This window comes from Nicotiana sylvestris, chromosome 3 (genome assembly GCF_000393655.2).
Source record: "Nicotiana sylvestris chromosome 3, ASM39365v2, whole genome shotgun sequence".
Taxonomy (NCBI): Eukaryota; Viridiplantae; Streptophyta; class Magnoliopsida; order Solanales; family Solanaceae; genus Nicotiana; species Nicotiana sylvestris.
Genome location: NC_091059.1, coordinates 61,939,071 through 61,960,416, shown reverse-complemented (window position 1 = coordinate 61,960,416; position 21,346 = coordinate 61,939,071). Strand labels below are relative to the sequence as shown.

Genomic DNA, 21,346 nt, shown 5'->3' with positions numbered 1-21,346 from the left:
CTTATCAAAGGAAGAGAAGATGAAGGAGCAGAAAGAGGAATTTGTGTGTTGTGTGTAATATTAGGTGAAGGAACAGAACTAGGTTTAGGAGAAGAAACAGAAGGATGAAAGGATGAAGAAGGAGCAGTAGCATGATCAGAAGTAGGAAAAGGTGAAGAAGAGGTAGGAGCGAGATCAGAAGGGTGAAATGGTGAAGAGGTAGGAGCAGGAACAGTATTAGGAGTGACGTGTTCAAAAAATGAGAAAGTTGAAGAAGAAAAAAACCAGAAGGTGTAGAAGTAGATGGGAAGATATGCTCAACAAAAGTAACATCCCTGGAATAGAATAATGATTTAATTCCTAAATTCAGCAACTTGTAACCCTTTTATTAAAATCATAACCTAAAAATACAGATGGAATAAATCTAGATTGTAGTTTATCCCTGGAAGGATGGGGAACAACTGCATATGCTAGGCATCCAAATGATCTTAGGTGATCATAGTTAGGAAAGTGATCAAGTAATACTTCATAAGGTGTTTTGTTAGAAAGAACAGTGGAAGGAAATCTGTTGATGAGGTAAGTTGCAGTAAGGACACACTCCCCAATATTTGGTAGGCAGTTTGGATTGAAAAAGAAAAGCCCTAGCAGTCTCTAACAAATGTTTATGCTTCCTCTCTACTATTCCATTTTGTTGAGGACTGTGTGGGCAAGAAGTTTGGTATGAAATGCCAAGAGAAGTGATATATGAAGCACGTGAATGAATAGATCATAATTCAAATACATTATCAATTCTGATAGTTTCAATAGAAGCCTGAAATTGTGTAGACACCATGGCAATAAAGGATTTGATGATGGAAAATGCATTGCCTTACATGAGAGAAGATGTGTCCAGGTAACCCTACTGTAGTCATCTACAATGGTTAGAAAATTTCTGAACCCATTGTATGTATCAGTGTGGTAAGGCTCCCATAGGTCAATGTGTACAAGTTGAAAAGGTCTGTTAGAGTGTGAGGCGCTTTCAGAGAATGGTAGCCTTTGTTGTCTAGCCATTGGACATATAGTACATGTGAAAGATTGTCTAAAAGAAAATTTTCTAGATGAGGAATAGAACCCATTTTTACAAAAGGCATATGTCCCATTTTTTGATGCCAAAGTATATCATTTTTATTAATAGAACCAGAATTACAAGCAACTGTAACAATATTACAACTATCAACTACAGAATCATGAATAGAAAAAACAGGAATTGAATCAGACTTAGGAAAAGAAGAAATTTCACAGGCATTTGCTTGAGAAGGATCAGCTGTAGCAATACCATAAGATGACAATCTCATAATGTATACTTCATGCTTAACCTCATCAATTTCTAATGGCCTCTTCAGAGTAGGGCCATGTAACCAACATGCAATATTAGTAAGGAGTGCATAACATTTGAGTTGAGAAAGAAGTTGGTGTATAGAAATTAAGTTGTAATGAAAGGAAGGTACCAATGGTACATTAGTTAGAATGATACTAGAGGATAAGAAAAGACATCCAAAATAAGTAACATTTACTTTATATCCATTTGGTGAAGTAACAAGGGAAGGAGATATTAAAGGTTGTATATCATGAAGTAAGTATTTATGAGGTGTCATATGATTGGTTGCACCTGAATCTAGGATCCAAGAGCTAAAATTGTTATGGCTAGCATGACATAAAAGATAACCATATAACCTACTAACAGTATTGTCATGCCAACCTATAAAATTTGCATATATTGGAGAGTCTTGGGATGTAGACTGCTGATTTGGAGAAGACATCTGCATCTGGTGAAATAGAGACATAAGATGAACATACTGTTCCTTGGAAAACCCATGTGGAATGTCTTCAATTTGAGATGGATCAGACTTGGGTGAAGTCTAATCTGTTAAATCAATCTGGACACAGGCAACAGATCTTTTCCCCTTATTGAATTTGAAATCTTGTGGGAATCCATGTATCTTGTAGCACTTGCCTACAGTGTGACCAGGCTTTTTGCAATACTTGCAAGATAGTGTGGTTTTCATAGGTTCAAAGTTCACCCTCTGAGTAAAATTTCTGGTGGTATTTGGTTGATTAGGACCAGAATTGGAATTGGAGTATGCTATGAAAGAAGTGGAATCAGAAGAAAAAAGATAGGAACCAGAATTAATTTCCCTTTGCTTCTCATCTCTGATCAGAATGGAATATGCCTTCTCCACACTTGGCACAAGACTCATCATTAAAATGTTACTCTTAACAATGGAGTAAATTTTATTTAACCCTGATAGGAACTGAATGAGTTTCGGTGCCTCACTGAATTCATGCATGGCACCACATGTGCAAGGCCTTCCTAAAGAGATTGTATATATTTCATCCCAGTATCCCTTGAGTTTAGTATAATAGGTGGCAATATCATATGATCCTTGGGATATAGAAGAAATGAATTGTTGAAGGCTATAATATTGGGAAATGTTGGCAACACCATATCAAGATTATTCTAGGCTTCTCTAGTAGTTTTATAATAGAGGATTATTTTGGCTATGTCCTTAGAGAGTGAATTCATTATCCATGCTTTAACCATATCATTTCATCGTTGCCAATGAGGATATAAGGGATAATAAGTTGTAAGTTGAATTATAGATCCATCAATTAATTGGACCTTGTTCTTTGTAGAAAGAGAAATGAGCATCCCTTCCTTCCAATCGCCAAACCCTATGCCAGCAAAGGGCACATATACTAACACGGTTCCTGGAGTGTCAGAAGGGTGAAGATAAAGAGGATGAAAGGGATCAAGGACTGATGTTGTTGAAACACCAGAATGCTCAGCTGAATCATTATTCAGAGTCATGATTTCTATAATTTAATATCTAAACTAATCAACTAGAAAAACTCAAAGAGATAGGTTTAGAAGAATGTTACCGCATGCGAAGATTGATGATGACAAAAAATCCTAGTTTCCAAGTTGATCTTTATGAGGTAATTTGTTGTGAAATTGATTAGTGAGGATGACTCAGAATCTCCATAGGAATCGTCGAATGAGAGATTTGAATGAAAAACCCAGTCGAAGACTCCGAATCGAAAAAAATGAAAAACCCTTTGAAATCGTCGGAACTAGAGAACTCGAAAATTTCCGATAATCTCTCCGATGAACACTCAGATTAGAGCAATAATCATCAGGATTCGCTTTGATACCATGTTAGAATGAAGATAAATGAGGAAGAATCCATGAACTTACTTGGAAGAAAACCCTAGATCGAGTGTTCTAGAAAGAGCTAAAAGACAGAGATGAAATCTGTGTATATTCAATAATATCTCATGTACAACTTAACCCTTATTTGTCTATCTATATAAAACAATAAAAAAAATGGCTATCTATTATATTTGTGGCTATTGATACAATAACATTACAAAACTATAAATCTATCAAGTGTTTGGGCCTGGGTCTATTTCATCTTCAGAGACGTTTGTGCATGAATGAGGTGGGCCTGTTATTCTAACATTTAACGGATGACATGGATGATTTTTTGACAAATTACCGGATAAATTTGGACTTTTTTCCTTTTTCTAAAAAAAATCTATTACACTAGGGGATTAGGGAAGGGCAAGAGAGAAAGAATACACTGAGAATTTAACTCACGCTTATTGTTTGTTGGTATTATTAGATTATTAGGGGTAAACAGGCAGGTCGAGTCGGATATGGACGGATCGAAAATGGCTAATCCGAAAACGAATAAATAATCCAACCCAACCCATATTTAATACGGATAAAAATGGGTTAACCGGCGGATAATATGGATATCTATATAATCCATGACTTTTTGATTAATCACTTTTGAGAGAATTCTTAGTCTTCCAAACTTCGAGGATTTACAAGTATAAAAGTTAAACTCATTAGTCATCCATTAGTTATCCATTTTCTAAGTGGATAATAAGGTTCTTATTTATATTTGACATGTTTCTAAAAAGTTGATTATTCAATATTTTTTAATGGATAATATGGATGAATAACTGCATTCTTTTGACCATTTGCCACCTCCTACTAGATTATAAGCCTTGATGGTGACTTTTAACTTTCTTCTTCTGACGTTTTTTTTTTTGGATTAAATTTTAATAAATTGGTTGTTGTGATGAGAATGAACATCTTAGGATATAAGCTAGTCAAAGAGGTGTTTGACGACATTAACTTTTTGATAGTAACCGAAACAGGGATGGCAAGTGGTGCGGTGCGGTGCGGTTGCAGGGGAAATTCGCATAAACTCGCGAACATTTTAATCCACCCTACCCTGTCCCGCATAGTATTTTCATCCACGTTCACCCACCCCGCACACATATCCGCGTCCACCCGCCCGCCTCGCACGACATAAGTATTTTCTTTTTTTCCCATTTTGTTTGCTTATTTCTTTTTTTATAGTTTGACTGAAATTTTTAATTTAATCAACCAAAAAAATTGAAAGTCTTTTTGTTGCTTATCTACTGAATTCTACAATTCCCATAAAAAAAATATTTGTTGCTCATTGTGCAAAAATCAAATGACCCCTTATGTATTAATTTAATATTCATTGTGAAATAGTATTTACATTCCTATAATACTATTTCTAATACTCCTTAATGACTTGTGTATAACCCAATAATAAAACTAATTTGTTTGAGTGATTGTTTTGACTCTGAAGGAAGTTCAACAGAAAAATAACATAAAAGGTTAACTTTGATAAAACAAAAAATATTAAGCACTGAGTATTATATTTGTCTTTCCAAAACAAAAGTCTATAAAAGACCATAACTTGAAGTTATTATCGAACTTAGGAAGAATAAGAAGAAAACTTACTTAAACCCGCATAAACCCGTATAAACCCGCAACTTGCCCCGCACCGCATCAATTTTTATAAAAAGTTATTTCAATCCGTCCCGTCCCGCTTCACATAGCTTTAAACCCACACTGTCCCACATAGCCTTAAACTCGCACCGCTCTGCACCCGTAACGTCTCGTTTGCCATCCCTAAACCGAAAATAGAAAGTAGAGTATTCAGCGTCTGTTTTACGTATCTTTTGTCCATTTATTGCCGAAAGAACAGAGAAATTCCAGAATCAAAACTGGGGAAGGAAAAAGAATATCTTTAGGATAAAAAGTAGAAGAATTCAGGCAAGAAAACCAGGGAAAGGAAAAGAGTTAGAGAAAGGGGGGAAGTAGAACTCAGCATTTTGTACTTGTGACTGGAATGGCTCTTGTCTTGCGTCACAAGAATACTTTGTTAGATACTCATATCAGTTACTTTTTCCACACATGAAAAGATATGTTAATCATAATAGGCGAAATGGCCTCGTGGCCACCTAAACTTGCTTTTATTTGCAAAGCCGATACACGAACTTACATCGTTCTCATTTGAACATTCAAACTTAAATATTTGGTAATTAATAAACTTATTTAACCGTTGACCATTCACATGTGGCAGTGACAGAGGTGATGTGGACAAAGTGTGTGCAAGTCACGTAAATTAAGCGCGTGACTACAATAATTTCGATTAAAAAAAATATAAAATCAAAGGAAAACAATTATAAATGAAAAAGAAAGAAAATCATCCCCCCCCCCCACCTCCCCTTTTCTTTTCTTTCTCCCCCACCCCAATCTTTCCCCGCTTTTTCCTCTTTTTGTTCCAAAGCCCAGCAGTAATAAAAAATAAAGAAAAACAATAGATTTTGTCAAAACAATTTGTCAATTCTTTCTTTCACATTAACTCCCTCTTCCCTTTTTATATCGATCTCAAATTGGAAGACAACAAGAGAAAAGAAAAAGACTATCGGAAAATTGATGAATTTTGGTTGGAAAATTCTACTTATACAATTCGACTTCTTCTCTCTTTCTATTCACTACTAGAATTCCAGAAAAAAGCGACCAAACTTTAGCTACCAAAGTTGGTCTGTCAAGAAAAGCGACCAAAGTTGGTCGCTAAATTGGCGAAAATAATAAAATAACCTTGGTCGCTACTTGGTCTCTAATTTCGTCAAAATATTAACCGGACTGGTCAGACTTGCTTGGTCAAAGGTACACTGAGATTAGCGACCAACGTTGGTCGCTACAGGGAAACCCACTTATAAAATTATTATAATTATAATATTATTTAAAAAAATTATAAAATATAAATAAATATAATTTAAAATTAGCGACCAAAGTTGGTCGCCAATTAAGGGGTAAGCAGATAGCGGCCAACTTTGGTCGCGCAAATATGGGACCCAGTTATAAAATTTTAATAATTATATTTTTATTTAAAAAATTATAAAATATAAAAAAATATAATTCAAATTTAGCAACCAAAGTTGGTCGCTTAAAAAAATAGAGACCAACTTTGGTCGCTAATCTGGGACCCAGTTCTAATGTTTAACAATTATATTATTATTTTAAATATTATATAAAATATAAATAAATCTGATTTAAATTTAGCGACCAACTTTGGTCGCTAATTTAAATTTATGTATATTTAGCGACCAAAGTTGGTCTCTTTTCAGGTCAACAATGGTCAAAATTAAAAATCACTTTTGTATATATATATATATATATATATATATATATATATATATATATATATATATATATATATATATATATATATATTAACAATGAATTAAAACGTCTCAACTTATATCAATTAATATATGTATATATATATATATATATATATATATATATAGCTTATATACTATATACTATATATATAAACTATATTCGATATAATATTAGCTAATGCACTAATACTTAGTGCATAGTATAGTATAGTATATATACACTAAGTGTATTATATAATACACTATACTATATATATAGTATAGTTTATTATACATCAAGGTATATTCGATATATATAGTATAATATAGTATATAGTATATAAGCGCTCTCTCTCTCTCCCTATATATATATATATATAATAACATGAAGCGCTCGGAACACAGGGACGAGTTCTTTTAGGTATTGATACACTTGTAAATTGATTTATCGACTTATAACTCACTCATATGCACACACACACACACACACACACACACACACACACACACATATATATATATATATATATATATATATATATATATTAACAATGAATTAATAGTATATATATATACTAAGTGTATTATATAATACACTATACTATATATATAGTATAGTTTATTATACATCAAGGTATATTCGATATATATAGTATAATATAGTATAGTATATAAGCTCTCTCTCTCTCTCTCTCTCTCTCTCTATATATATATATATATATATATATATATATATATTAACAATGAATTAAAACGTCTCAACTTATATCAATTAATATATATATATATATATATATATATATATATATATATATATATATATATATAAGCTATATTCGATATAATATTAGCTAATGCACTCATACTTAGTGCATGGTATAGTATAGTATATATATACTAAGTGTATTATATATAATAAGTGAATTATATGATACACTATACTATATATATAGTATAGTTTATTGTACATCAAGGTATATTCGATATATATAGTATAATATAGTATATAGTATATAAGCTCTCTCTCTCTCTCTCTCTATATATATATATATATATATATAACATGAAGCGCTCGGAACACAGGGACGAGTTCTTTATATTTATATATATAAAAGCTATATTCGATATGTATATAGTAGAAATTTAGGATTTTAATTATATATATATATATATATATATATATATATATATATATATATATATATATATATATTTAATATCAAAATAGAAAAAAGTAAATTCAATAGCAGCCAACGTTGGTCGCTATTTTGGTCAAACAATCAAATATAGAGACCAACTTTGGTCGCTATTTTGGTCAAACAGTCAATACTTATATAGCTACCAAAATAGCGACCAAAGTTGGTCGCTATTTTTAAATCCAGGAGTAAAAATCGGGTTTTCCCTCCCAATCTCTTATTTTCTCCCCAAAATTTTCCCAAACTCTTTCTTAACATATTCTCCCCCTTACTCTATTTCTCTTACACAAATCAATCCCCCCACCCCTTGCCACCACTGTGATCGCGCGCCACCACGTCGGAGCCGCTGCTAAACCTGTCGTCGGAGCCGTTGTCCGCCCCCACCACTGTCGCCGGAGCCGTTGTCCGCCCCCACCACTGTCGCCGGAGGTTCTGTTCCCCACCCCTTGCCACCACTGATTTTTAATCCTCCTTTTAATCTACCAAGGTTAGTAATCTACCTTATTAGCTTTTTAATTTTTAATTTTTTCTATATAATTTTATGTAATTTTTTAGAGTTTTTGTCTATTTAGTATTACGGTTTTGGTTTGAACTACATTAGATTTATGAACTTAAGGTAAAAATTATAATCTTTTAGTTCTTGTACTAATTTATATTGAGTTCAATTGTGAAAAGAAATAATTCACTGTCTTAGAAGAGGAGCAATACTTAAATAAGAGTACCTACATTCATGCTTTAAACTATGCATTATACATTTATAAGATAAGAAAAAAGAATTAAAGGGAGGAGTTTATTAATGTATTAATTATGAACTTAAGGTCATATTGGACTTTTAGGATATGAATTGGACTTTTAGTTAACTAAAAAAAGATTAGGATATGAATTAACTAATTTAATTTGTTCTTGCTTTATTTATATAGATGGAACATCGTACTTGGATGTACAATAGGAATTATCCTAATCGGCGGGGATTGCGGGAGGATTTTGTAGAAGGGGTTGTTGACTTTATTAGACATGCAATGTCACTTCCGCCATACATAAATGAAGGAGTAATTAGTTGCCCTTATGTTAGGTGCGACTGTATGAAGTTTGGAAAACCGGAGGAAGTTAAGGTTCATCTTTATAGCGAATTACTTTGTGTGGATTAATCATGAAGAGATCGATGGTAGCCATGGGATATTTCATAACATGGTTGTTGGTGAAAGTAGTAGGTCGGTGGAGAATACAAATCGTGATTCCAGAATTCATGATATGGTTGCGGATGCTTTTGGAATGCACTTAGGGGGTGAGCCCAATGAAATGTTGAACAAACTCCTAATGATGAAGCAAAACATTTTTATGAACAGTTAGAGGAAGCTAGTCGTCCACTACGTAAAGGAAGTCCGCACTCTGAGTTGTCTGCTGCAGTTAGATCACTAAGTATCAAATCTGATTGGAATATTTCTCAAGGAGCTATGGACTCTATCATTGACCTTATGCGTGAACTAGTTGACTCCGATATCGAATTACCTGGTGATTTCTATAAGGCAAAGAGATTAGTTTCTAAGTTAGGACTTTCGTCAATGAGAATTGATTGTTGTGAAGATGGTTGCATGTTATATTATAAAGATGATGTAATTTAAGCAGTTGTAAATTTTGCGAAAAGCCTCGTTTCAAGAGGCTTTCCAGTGGGAAGATGGTCGCCATCAAGGCGATGCATTATTTACCTCTTATACCTAGGCTAAAGAGGTTATATGCGTCGATGAGTTCTGATCTTCATATGAGATGTCACTTTGAAAATAGAAGACCACCTGGTGTTATGTGTCATCCTTCAGATGGAAAAACTTGGAAGCACTTTGATAGGACATATCCAGATTTTGCTAGTGAACCAAGGAACATTCGGTTAAGTTTGTGTGCGGATGGCTTCACGCCTTTTTCTGTATCTGCGACACCGTATTCATGTTGGCCTGTCTTTCTTACACCTTATAATCTACCACCCGAGTTGTGCATGACTAGTCCATATATATTCTTAAATTGTATTATTCCCGATCCACGTAATCCGAAAAGTTTGATAGATGTATATTTTCAACCTTTGATTGATGAGCTAAAACAATTGTGGTACGATGGTGTTGAAACATATGACATATCAACCAAGCAAAATTTCAATTTGCATGCTAATTTAATGTGGACAATTAACGATTTTCCTGCATATGGAATGTTGTCTGGGTGGATGACTGCTGGGAAGCTAGCTTATCCTTACTGCATGGAAAATAGTAAAGCGTTCACTTTGAAACATGGCCGAAAGCAATCATGGTTTGATTGTCATCGTCAATTCTTGCCTGAGGGTCATGAGTTTAGAAGGATGAAAAATGCATTCAAAAAGAATAAAATGGAATATGATTATCCACCTCCGATACTTTCAGGTGAGGAAATTTGGGAGAGGGTCCAGAACTTCAGTAAAGTTACTGAAGCTCCACCTTATAGATTCTCCGGATACGGTATTACTCATAATTGAACCAAACAGAGTATATTTTGGGAGTTGCCTTATTGGAAGGATAATCTTCTCCGTCACAACCTTGATGTCATTCATATTGAGAAGAATTATTTTGACAATTTGTTCAACACAGTGATGGATGTTAAAGGTAAGACAAAGGATAACTCGAAGGCTAGAATGGACTTACAAGAATATTGCAGGTGACCTGAATTACACTTGCAGACAGCAAACAATGATAAGATATTCAAGCCCAAAGCAAGTTACACATTCACTTTGGAGGAAAGACGGCAGATTTGTGATTGGGTAACGAAATTGAAGATGCCTGAGGGTTATGCGTCGAATTTTGGGAAAAAAGTTGATATGGAGGTAGGGAAGTTGAGCCATTTGAAAAGTCATGACTGTCATGTTTTTATGGAGACTTTAGTGCCTATTGCATATTGTGGTTTGCCTGAAAGAATCTAGAAACCCATCACAGAGATTAGTTTGTTTTTCAAAGACTTGTGTTCTTCCACATTAAGGGAAGAAAACCTACACCGGATGGATCAGAACATTCGTGTAACTTCTTCTAAGATGGAAAAGACATTTCCATGTGGGTTTTTTGATGTGATGGAACACCTTCCAATCCACCTTGTACACAAGGCACGACTTGGAGGGCCTGTTCAATGCAGATGGATGTATCCCTTTGAGAGGTAATATTATATATTTGATGTAATTTTTTGTTTTATTTGAATGTTCTTGGCTAACCTGAAATTATGTAGGACAATTAGCAAATGCAAATAATTTGTTAAGCCTCACAAAGACTAGATACGAAAGACAACCCTTCCCAACCATACGCTGGGCTTTCAAGAATGAGATCACTCTACTGGGAACATAATCAGTCACACCTCACCACTCGATCCGTGGCACACCTGGTATAGCCAATATGAATGTCTTAGCATGACAGTCCAGAATAGAACGATACAGAGATAGCCAATCCATGCCCAAAATAACATCGAAGTCCACCAAACACAATAATAAAAGATCCACATGGGTCTCTAGACCCCCAATAGTCACCACACATGATAAATACACACGGTCTACAACAATAGTATCACCCACCGGGGTAGATACATGAACAGATGAAGCAAGAAACTCACGAGGCATACCCAAATAACGAGCAAAGTATGATGACACATAAAAAAAGGTGGAACCGGGATTAAATAATACAGAGGCATCTCTGTGGCAGACTGAGACAATACCTGTAATGATATCATGTGAAGCAATAGCATCGGGTCTGCCTGGAAGTGCATAGAAGCGGGCCTGATCGCCCCCTGATCGACCTCCCCCTCTAGGGTGACCCTTGGCTGACTGACCTCCATCCCTAGCTGGGTGGGAGGGTGGTGATGAAGCAACTGGCACTGAAGCCGATGACTGACCCCTCTGCTGGGATGAACTAGCAAAATGACGAGGACATTGCCTCCACATGTGACCCATCTCTCGACACTCATAACAACTCCCAGGTGCTGGAAAAGGGGACTGAAGGGAACCCCTCATACCGGAGTGACTAGCAGATGCACTTGGCATAGAAGAGCCCTAAACGGATGGAGCACGGGTTGAACTCTAAGCTTGAAGAGAAATAAGTGATGACTGGCCCTGTTGGGAACTATGATAACCATGACCCGATGATGCCCCACGATAACATGGCCGAGCAGGCTGAGCATACCTGAATGGACGGCCTCGGCCATGCTGAAACTGACCCCTCGAAGGAGCACCACTATAACTGCAAAATCCTCGAGGCCTCTTGGCCTCCCTCTCCTCTCGCTCCTGGCGATGAACAGACTCAATTTCACCGGCAATATCCACAACCTCCTCGAAAGTAGCACCAGTCACCCTCTCCCTGGTCATGAGAATAAGGAGCTGATAAGTAAGACCATCAACAAACCTCCTAATGGGTATTGCACCAATAGGCCTACGCCTCTCAAAATCCTCCCACCAAGTGAAAGCAGCTCTTGAAAACTGATACGTAGTGAAAGCGACCCCGTTGGTCTCCAGAATACCCATTGTACGAAGCATCCTCTGACACTTGTCCAAAAAACCCTGGGAATCCTCGCCCTCTACACCACTGAAGGCCGGAGGCTGAAGCCTACCAAATCTCCCCAACCTACGCTGCTCATCCTTTGGCATGGCAGGAACTACATAGTCCTGAGCAGCTGCAATTGGCTGGGCTGGATGTGCCCCCAGCGTCTGAAGTCCCTGCACGACCTGCTCAGGTGTGCGAGCGGCGGAAGTCTAATTTCCTCCCCTGGCCTGAAAAGTAGCTGCGGCTGTAGTGGCTAAAACCGCCTGAGCTAGGCCAGTGCATACTGATAAGATCTGAGCCAAGGCCTCATGAAGACCCGGAATCACAATGGGCACAACTGGTGCCTGAGTTGGTGCTGCTGGAGCATCCATGGCTGGGGCTTGGTCCGGAACTAGGGCAGCTGGTGGATCTATAGGTGCTGCCCTCGCTGCTCTTCCTCTACCACGACCATGACCGCGTCCTCGGCCTCTGGTGGCCATTGTTGGTGGCACTGGTGCTCGTCCACCTTGTCCGGTAGCATGTGTCCTCACCATCTGTTAGAGAATAGCATAACAGAAGATTAATACTCGGATCAACAAGTTCGCACGACAAGAATTTCATGAATGTGTAGTCTTTCCTAAAGGTTCTACAGCCTCTCGAGGATAAATATAGACGTCTCTATATCAATCTGCAAGACTCTACTAAACCTGCTCATGACTCGTGAGACCTATGTAACTTAGGCTCTAATACCAACTTGTCACGACCCTAACCCGGACCCGATCGTGATGGCGCCTCTCGTGAAGACAAGGCAACCAACTATTCCCAATTCGACGGTAAACAATTAAACAACAATAAAATATCCTAAACCATAATTAGTAATACGAAGTAGCAGATAATATCAATAAAATACGGAAGTACAACCCAACACAGCCCTAACCGGGGTATCACTACTCAAGAGCATCTATAAGTCCTAATACAAGTCTGCTAAGTCTATAAGCTAGTACATATGTATGAAAAAAGATAGAAATGATAAAGGAGTAGAGACACGGGGCTGCAGACACAAACAACTACCTCGTGAACTCCGAATGTCCGCCTGAAGCTGGATGGATCAGCACTCAAGAGCGGAACCAGCTACGCCTGAATCTGCACACAGGGTACATGGAGTAAAGTGAGTACTCCAACTCAGTGAGTAACACATGTAAATAACGATTGAAAGTAAGAAAACACGTAAGGCACAAGGCATTCTATAATGAAGCAGTAAAACCATTTAAAAGCAGTAACCAGTGAAAAGTTAAGTAGCAATCCTTTTTCAACAAGTAAGCAGGTAATTGAAAGGCAGTTAAGGTAAAGTAAACAAATAGAAGTTCTCCCCTCGGGAACAAATCCGCCCCTCGGGCAACATCTCAGAATAATACTAGCCCCTCGTGCTCAATTTCACATCACAATGGGTACCTGCACTCACCGGGGGTGAGCAAACTCCTGGAGGGCCTTACGGCCCAAGCGCAATATCAAGCCATGTTGTGGCATCAAAACTAGGCCCTCAGCCTCATATCAATCAAGCCACCTCGTGGCGTACATATCTCAGACCCCCGGCCTCAAATCAATATCAATTGTTTCCTCACAACATAGGCCCTCGGCCTTACTTAGTCAAAAATCCTCACAAGCCCCTTGGGCAATAGTAAAATAGTGTTTCGCAGCCAATTATCATCTAAAATATCATTTAAGTCTTTAAACAGAGTAAACATGGCTGAGTACGAAAACAATGGAAAAATAACATGACAGAGTTCAAATATAAAGTGAAAATAGTGAGGAAATATCAATAAAAAGCCCCGAAGGGTTCAAATAGTTGGCACAAGGCCCAAATATGACATTCAACCCAAATAATAATGATAGAAAATAGTTTTCAATCACATACGTGGTAAAATCATCAATCGGGACGGACTAAGTCACGATCCCCAATAGTGCACGACCCCACGCTCGTCATCGAGCGTGTGCCTCACCTCAATATAGCACTACGGTGTGCAATCTGGGGTTTCAAACCCTCGAAACATCATTTACAATCATTACTCACCTCGAACCGGTCAAATCACTAGATCGCGACGCCTTTGCCCCTCAAATCGGACTCCACTCGCATCGAATCTATCCAAAATCAGAACGAGGACGTCAAAATATGCTAAGAGAACGAAGCCCAAGTGAAACAATCAATAAATGGCGCAAATCCCGAAATTACCAAAACCCGACCCCCGGGCCCACGTCTCGAAATTCAATAACTTTTTACATCAATAGATTCCTTATCTTCCCACGAGTTCATACATATCAAAAGTTCAGAAATCCGACCTGAAATGGTCCATCAAATCCTCAATCATAGGTCTCCAATACTAAACCCTAGTTTTCCCCCAATTTTAACCTTTGGTTTCCATAATTTCTAATTTTAATCCATGAAATAATCGCATAGGAATGAGTTTTAAGTCCAAATCCCTTACCTCAATGAAGTTCCCTTGAAATCCATCTTTCAAATCACCAATAAAGCTCCCAAGCCGAGATAAAAAATGGTGAAATAGCTCAAAATTCGCGAAGGCTACAATTTATTCCTTCTGCCCAGTTATTTTCGCATCTGCAGCATGATACCCACTTTTGGGGTACCGCATTTGCGGTTATTTCTCCGCTTATGCGGATATCACTTAGCTTATGATTTTTCCGCTTTTGCGATCCCTCATACGCATCTGCGACATCGCAGATGCGATCCATCTCACCACTTCTGCAGTTCTTGACTCCCTCATCATTTTCCGCTTATGCGTCTCCTCTTCTGCACGTGCGGCATCGCACCTGCGGTCCCTAATCCGCAGGTGCAAAAATACCAGAAGAGCAAACTTCAGCAGCTGCAACAAGGTTTCAACTCCCCGTCAACCATCCGAAATCATCCCGAGGCCCCCGGGACCTCAACCAACAACACAAACATATCCTAATACCTTATTCGAACTTGTTCCAATCATCAAAATACCTCAAAAAACATCAAATCACCCAAAACACATCAAATTCAAGACAAACTTTCTAAACTCTTCCGAATTCCGCTTTTGATCAAAAACTCAACCAAACCACGCCCGAATGACCTAAAATTTTGCACGCATATCCCATATGATACAACGGAACTACTGCAACTCTCAAAATTTCATTCTGACCCCTATATCAAAATCTCACCAAACAACCGGAAATCGCTAAAATATCAACTTCGTCAATTCAGGCCTAAATCTATTTCGGACCTTAAAAACCCATTCTGATCACACTCTTAAGTCACAAATCACCTCCCGAAGCTAACCGAACCTTCAAAACTCACATCCAAGCCCTCTAACACATAAGTCAACGTTTGGTTGACTTTTCCAACTCAAGCTTCCTCAAAAGAGACTAAGTGTCTCAAACCTTACCAAAATCATTCCGGATTCGATCCGACCAACCCGATACCACATGACACATAAAACAAAGCATAAAAAACCAGAAATAGGAAAAACGGAGCTGTGACTCATGAGACGACTGGCCGGGTCGTCACATCCTCCCCAACTTAAACAAATGTTCGTCCGCGAACGAATCAAGAAACATACCTGAAGCCTCAAACAGGTGAGGATATCTGCTCCGCATATCCCGCTCGGTCTCCCAGGTAGCCTCCTCCATGGGCCGACCTCTCCACTGCACCTTCACCAAAGCTATATCCATTGACCTCAACTTCCGAACCTGACGACCCAAAATAGATACTGGCTCCACATCATAAGTCAAATCATCATCCAACTGAACCGTGCTGAAATCTAAAACATGAGACATATCCTCAATATACTTCCGGAGAATAGAAACATGAAATACCGGATGCACACATGACAAGCTCATAAGCCACCTCCCCAATCCTCCGAAGCACCTCAAAAGGCCCAATGAATCGTAGACTCATTTTCCCTCTCTACCCGAATCTCATAACACCCTTCATGGGCGAAACCTTCAACAGAACCTTTTCACCAACCATGTAGGATACATCCCGAACCTTCCTATCAGCATAACTCTTTTGCCTCGACTTTGCAGTACGAAGCCTCTCCTGAATTACCTTCACCTTTTTTAAGGCATCCTGCACCAAGTCTATCCCCAATATCCTAGCCTCGCTGGGCTCGAACCAACCAACTGGGGATCTACACAGCCTCCCATACAAAGCCTCATATGGAGCCATCTGAATACTCGACTGGTAGCTGTTGTTATAAGAAAACTCTGCGAGTAGTAGAAACTAATCCCTTGACCCTCCGAAATCAATGACACAAGCACGCATCATGTCCTCCAATATCTGAATAGTACGCTCGGACTGCCCGTCCGTCTGAGGAAGAAAAGTTGTGCTCAACTCAACCTGAGTACCCAACTCTCGTTGCACAGACCTTCAAAACTGTGATGTAAACTGAGTCCCCCTATCTGAAATGATGGAAACTGGGACACCATGCAAACGAACAATCTCCCAGATATAGATCTCTGCCAACCGCTCTGAAGAATAGGTAGTACACACAGGAATGAAATGCGTGGACTTGGTCAGCCGATCCACAATCACCCAAATAGCATCGAAGTTCCTCAAAGTCCGTGGAAGCCCAACTACAAAGTCCATAGTGATCCTCTCCCACTTCTACTCTTGAATATCCATCTGCTAAAGCAAGCCACCCGATCTCTGATGCTCATATTTCACCTGCTGACAATTGAGATACCGAGCCACGAATCCCACAATGTCTTTCTTCATTCTTTGCCACCAATAGTGCTGTCTCAGATCCTGATACATCTTCGCGGCACCCGGATGAATGGAATACCATGAACTATGGGCCTCCTCCAGAATCAACTCCCGAAGCCCATCCACATTGGGCACACAAATCCGGCCCTGCATCCTTAACACTCCATTATCACCAATGGTCACATCTCTAGCATCATCATGCTGAACTCTTTCCTTAAGGACAGGCAAATGCGGATCATCATACTGGCGCTCTCTGATGCGATCATATAAGGAAGACTGAGAAACCACACAAGCCAATACCCGATTGGGCTCCGAAACATCTAATCTCATGAACCAATTGGCAAAGCCTGAACATCAACTGCAAGAGGTATCTCCCCAACTGGAATATATGCCAAACTCCCCATACTCACTGCCTTTCAGTTCAAGGCATCGACCACCACATTGGCCTTTCCCGAATGGTACAATATAGTGATATCATAATCCTTAAGCAATTCTAACCACCTCCGCTGTCTCAAATTAAGATCCTTTTGCTTGAACAAATGTGGAAGACTGCGATGATTAGTGAACACCTCACAAGATACGCCATACAAGTAATGTCTCCAAATATTCAACGCGTGAACTATGGTAGCCATCTCTAAATCATGAACGGGGTAGTTCTTCTCATGGGGCTTCAACTGACGAGAAGCATAAGTAATAACTCTACCCTCCTACATCAATACACAACCAATGCCAACTCTTGAAGCATCACAATACACGGTATATGAACCTGAAGCTGATGGCAAAACTAACACTAGAGCTATGGTCAAAGTTGTCTTGAGCTTCTGAAAGCTCTACTCACACTCGTCTGACCATACAAATGAAGCACCCTTCTGAGTCAACTTGGTCAAGGGCGATGCGATAGATGAGAATCCCTGAACAAACCGGCGATAATAGCCGACCAAACTAAGAAAGCGGTGAATCTCTATGACTGAGGACGGTTTGGGCTAACTCTGAACTGCCTCTATCTTATTCGGATCGACCTGAATACCCTCGCTGGACACCACGTGCCTAGAAAGCCACTTAACTGAGCCAAAACTCACACTTGGAGAATTTTGCATAAAGCTTCTCCTCCCTCAATCTCTGCAACACAACTATTAAATGCTCCATGTGCTCCTCCTAACTATGCGAGTACATCAGAATATAATCAATGAAGACAATCACGAACGAATCAAGATAAGGACGGAACACACTGTTCATCAAATGCATGAACACTGTTGGGGTATTGGTCAACCTAAAAGACATCACCAAGAATTTATAATGACCATATCGGGTCCTGAAAGACGTCTTAAGAATATCCGAGTCTCTGATCTTCAACTGGTGATAACCTGAACAGAGATCAATCTTGGAGAACACTCTCGCTCCCTGAAGCTGATCGTATAAATAATCAATGTGAGGCAAAAGATACTTGTTCTTAATTGTTACCTTGTTCAATTGCCTATAATCAATGCACATTCTCATAGAGCCATCCTTCTTCTTCACAAATAGAACCGGTGCACCCCAAAGTGACACACCAGACCGAATGAACCCTTTATCAAAGAGTTCCTGAAGCTGCTCCTTTAATTCCTTCAACTATGCTGGTGCCATACGATATGGCGGAATAGAAATGGGCTGAGTGCCCGACACCAGGTCAATACCAAAATCAATATCCCTGTCCGGTGGCACGCCCGACAGGTCTGCAGGAAACACATCGGGAAAATCCCTCACAACTGGAACAAAATCAATACTGGGAGTCTTAGCTCCGACATCCCTTACAAAGGCTAGATACGAAAGTCAACCCTTCCTAACTATATGATGGGCTTTCAAGAATGAGATCACTCTATTGGGAACATAATCAGTCACACCTCGTCACTCGATCCATGGCACACCTGGTATAGCCAATATAAATGTCTTAGCATGACAGTCCAGAATAGCACGACACAGAGATAGCCAATCCATGCCCAAAATAACATCGAAATCCACCATACACAATAATAAAAGATCCACATGGGTCTCTAGACCCCCAATAGTCACCACACATGACCAATACACACGGTCTACAACAATAGTATCATCCACCGTGGTAGATACATGAATAGATGAAGCAAGAAACTCACGGGGCATACCTAAAGAACGAGCAAAGTATGATGACACATAAAAAAGGCGGAACCGGGATCAAATAATACAGAGGCATCTCTGTGGCAGACTGAGACAATACCTGTAATGACACCATCTGAAGCAATAACATAGGGTCTACCTGGAAGTGCATAGAAGCGGGCCTGATCGCCCCCTGATCGACCTCCCCCTCTGGGGTGACCCTTGGATGACTGACCTCCATCCCTAGCTGGGTGGGTGGGTGGTGATGAAGCAAATGGAACTGAAGCCTATGACTGACCCCTCTGCTGGGATGAACTAGCAATATGACGAGGACACTGCCTCCACATGTGAACCATCTCTCCACACTCATAACAACTCCCAGGTGCTGGAAAAGGGGACTGAAGGGAACCCCTCATACCGGATTGACTAGCAGATGCACTTGGCATAGAAGAGCCCTAAACTGATGGAGCACGGGTAGAACTCTAAGCTTGAAGAGCATTAAGTGATGACTGGCCCTGCTGGGAACTATGATAACAATGACCCGACGATGCCCCACGATAACTTGGCCGAGCAGGTTGAGCATACCTGAATGGACGGCCTCGGCCATGCTGAAACTGACCCCTCGAAGGAGTACCACTATAACTGCCAAATCCTCGAGGCTCTTGGCCTCCCTCTCCTCTCCCTCCTGGAGATGAACAGACTCAATCTCACCGGCAATATCTACAACCTCCTCGAAAGTAGCACCAGTCACCCTCTCTCTGGTCATGAGAATAAGGAGCTGATAAGTAAGACCATCATCAAACCTCCTAATCCTCGCTCTATCTGTCAAAACCAACCAAATGTCATGATGAGCTAACTCGAAGAACCTCAACTCATACTACGACATGGTCATCTCCCCCTGACGCAACCACTCAAACTGCTTACACAGCTCATCTCTACCAGACTACAACACATACTCTCTAGAAAGAGAAGGAGAACTACTGCCGGGTAAGGGGTATTGCACCAATAGGCCTACGCCTCTCAAAATCCTCCCACCAAGTGAAAGCACCTCCTGAAAACTGATAAGTAGTGAAAGCAACCCCGCTGGTCTCCAGAATACCCATTGTACGAAGCATCCTCTAACACTTGTCCAAAAAGCTCTGGGAATCCTCGCCCTCTGCACCACTGAAGGTCGGAGGCTGAAGCCTACCAAATCTCCTCAACCTACGCTGCTCATCCTTTGGCATGGCAGAAACTACATAGTCCTGAGCAACTGCAACAGGCTGGGCTGGATGTGCCCCCGGCGTCTGAAGTCCCTGCACGACCTGCTCAGGTGTGCGAGCGGCGGGAGTCTGATTGCCTCCCCTAGCCTGAGAAGTAGCTGCGGCTGTAGTGGCTAATACCGCCTGAGCTAGGCTAGTGCATACTGATAAGATTTGAGCCAAGGCCTCATGAAAACCCGGAATCACAATGGGCACAGCTGGTGCTGCTGGAGCATCCATGGCTGGGGCCTGGTCCGGAACTAGGGCAGCTGGTGGATCTACAGGTGCTGCCCTCGCTGCTCTGCCTCTACCACGACCATGACAGCGTCCTCGGCCTCTGGTGGCCATTGCCGGTGGCACTGGTGCTCGTCCACCTTGTCCGATAGCATGTGTCCTCACTATCTGTGAGAGAATAGAATAACAGAAGTTTAGCACTCGGATCAACAAGTTCGCACGATAAGAATTTCAAGAATGTGTAGTCTTTCCTAAAGGTTCTACAGCCTCTCGAGGATAAATACAAACATCTCCATATCAATCTACGAGACTCTACTAAACCTGCTCATGACTCGTGAGACCTATGTAACCTAGGCTCTAATACCAACTTGTCACGACCCTAACCCGGACCCGATCGTGATGGAGCCTCTCGTGAAGACAAGGCAGCCAACTATTCCCAATTCGACGTTAAACAATTAAAAAACAATAAAATATCCTAAACCATGATTAGTAATACGAAGTAGCAGATAATATCAATAAAATACGGAAGTACAACCCAACACAGCCCTAACCGGGGTATCACTAGTCAAGAGCATCTATAAGTCCAAATACAAGTCTGCTAAGTATATAAGCTAGTACATATGTATGAAAAAAGATAGAAATGATAAAGGAGTAGAGACATGGGGCTGCGGACACCAACAACTACCTCGTAAACTCCGAATGTCCGCCTGAAGCTAGAGGGATCAGCACTCAAGAGCGGAACTAGCTATGCCTGAATCTGCACACAGGGTATATGTAGTAAAGTGAGTACTCCAA

The 21,346-nt window shown here is 39.9% G+C and overlaps 1 protein-coding gene across 1 annotated transcript; it reads right to left on the bottom strand.

Annotated features, from left to right (window-relative positions):
* Positions 1-1,877: 1,877 nt before the first annotated feature.
* On the bottom strand, positions 1,878-2,827 carry LOC138887440 (uncharacterized). Its single transcript, XM_070169195.1, has 2 exons — positions 2,577-2,827; positions 1,878-2,433 (listed from the first exon to the last, which is right to left on the bottom strand). The coding sequence occupies exons 1-2, from the start codon at positions 2,825-2,827 to the stop codon at positions 1,878-1,880; spliced, it is 807 nt and encodes a 268-aa protein (XP_070025296.1).
* Positions 2,828-21,346: the final 18,519 nt, after the last annotated feature.

Coding starts and splice junctions, on each gene's coding strand:
- LOC138887440 (XM_070169195.1), bottom strand. CDS start 2,827: ATGACTCTGAATAATGATTCAGCTGAGCATTCTGGTGTTTCAACAACA. Junction 2,434..2,576: donor TATCCCTTATATCCTCATTG/GCAACGATGAAA, acceptor CCAATATTATAG/CCTTCAACAATTCATTTCTT.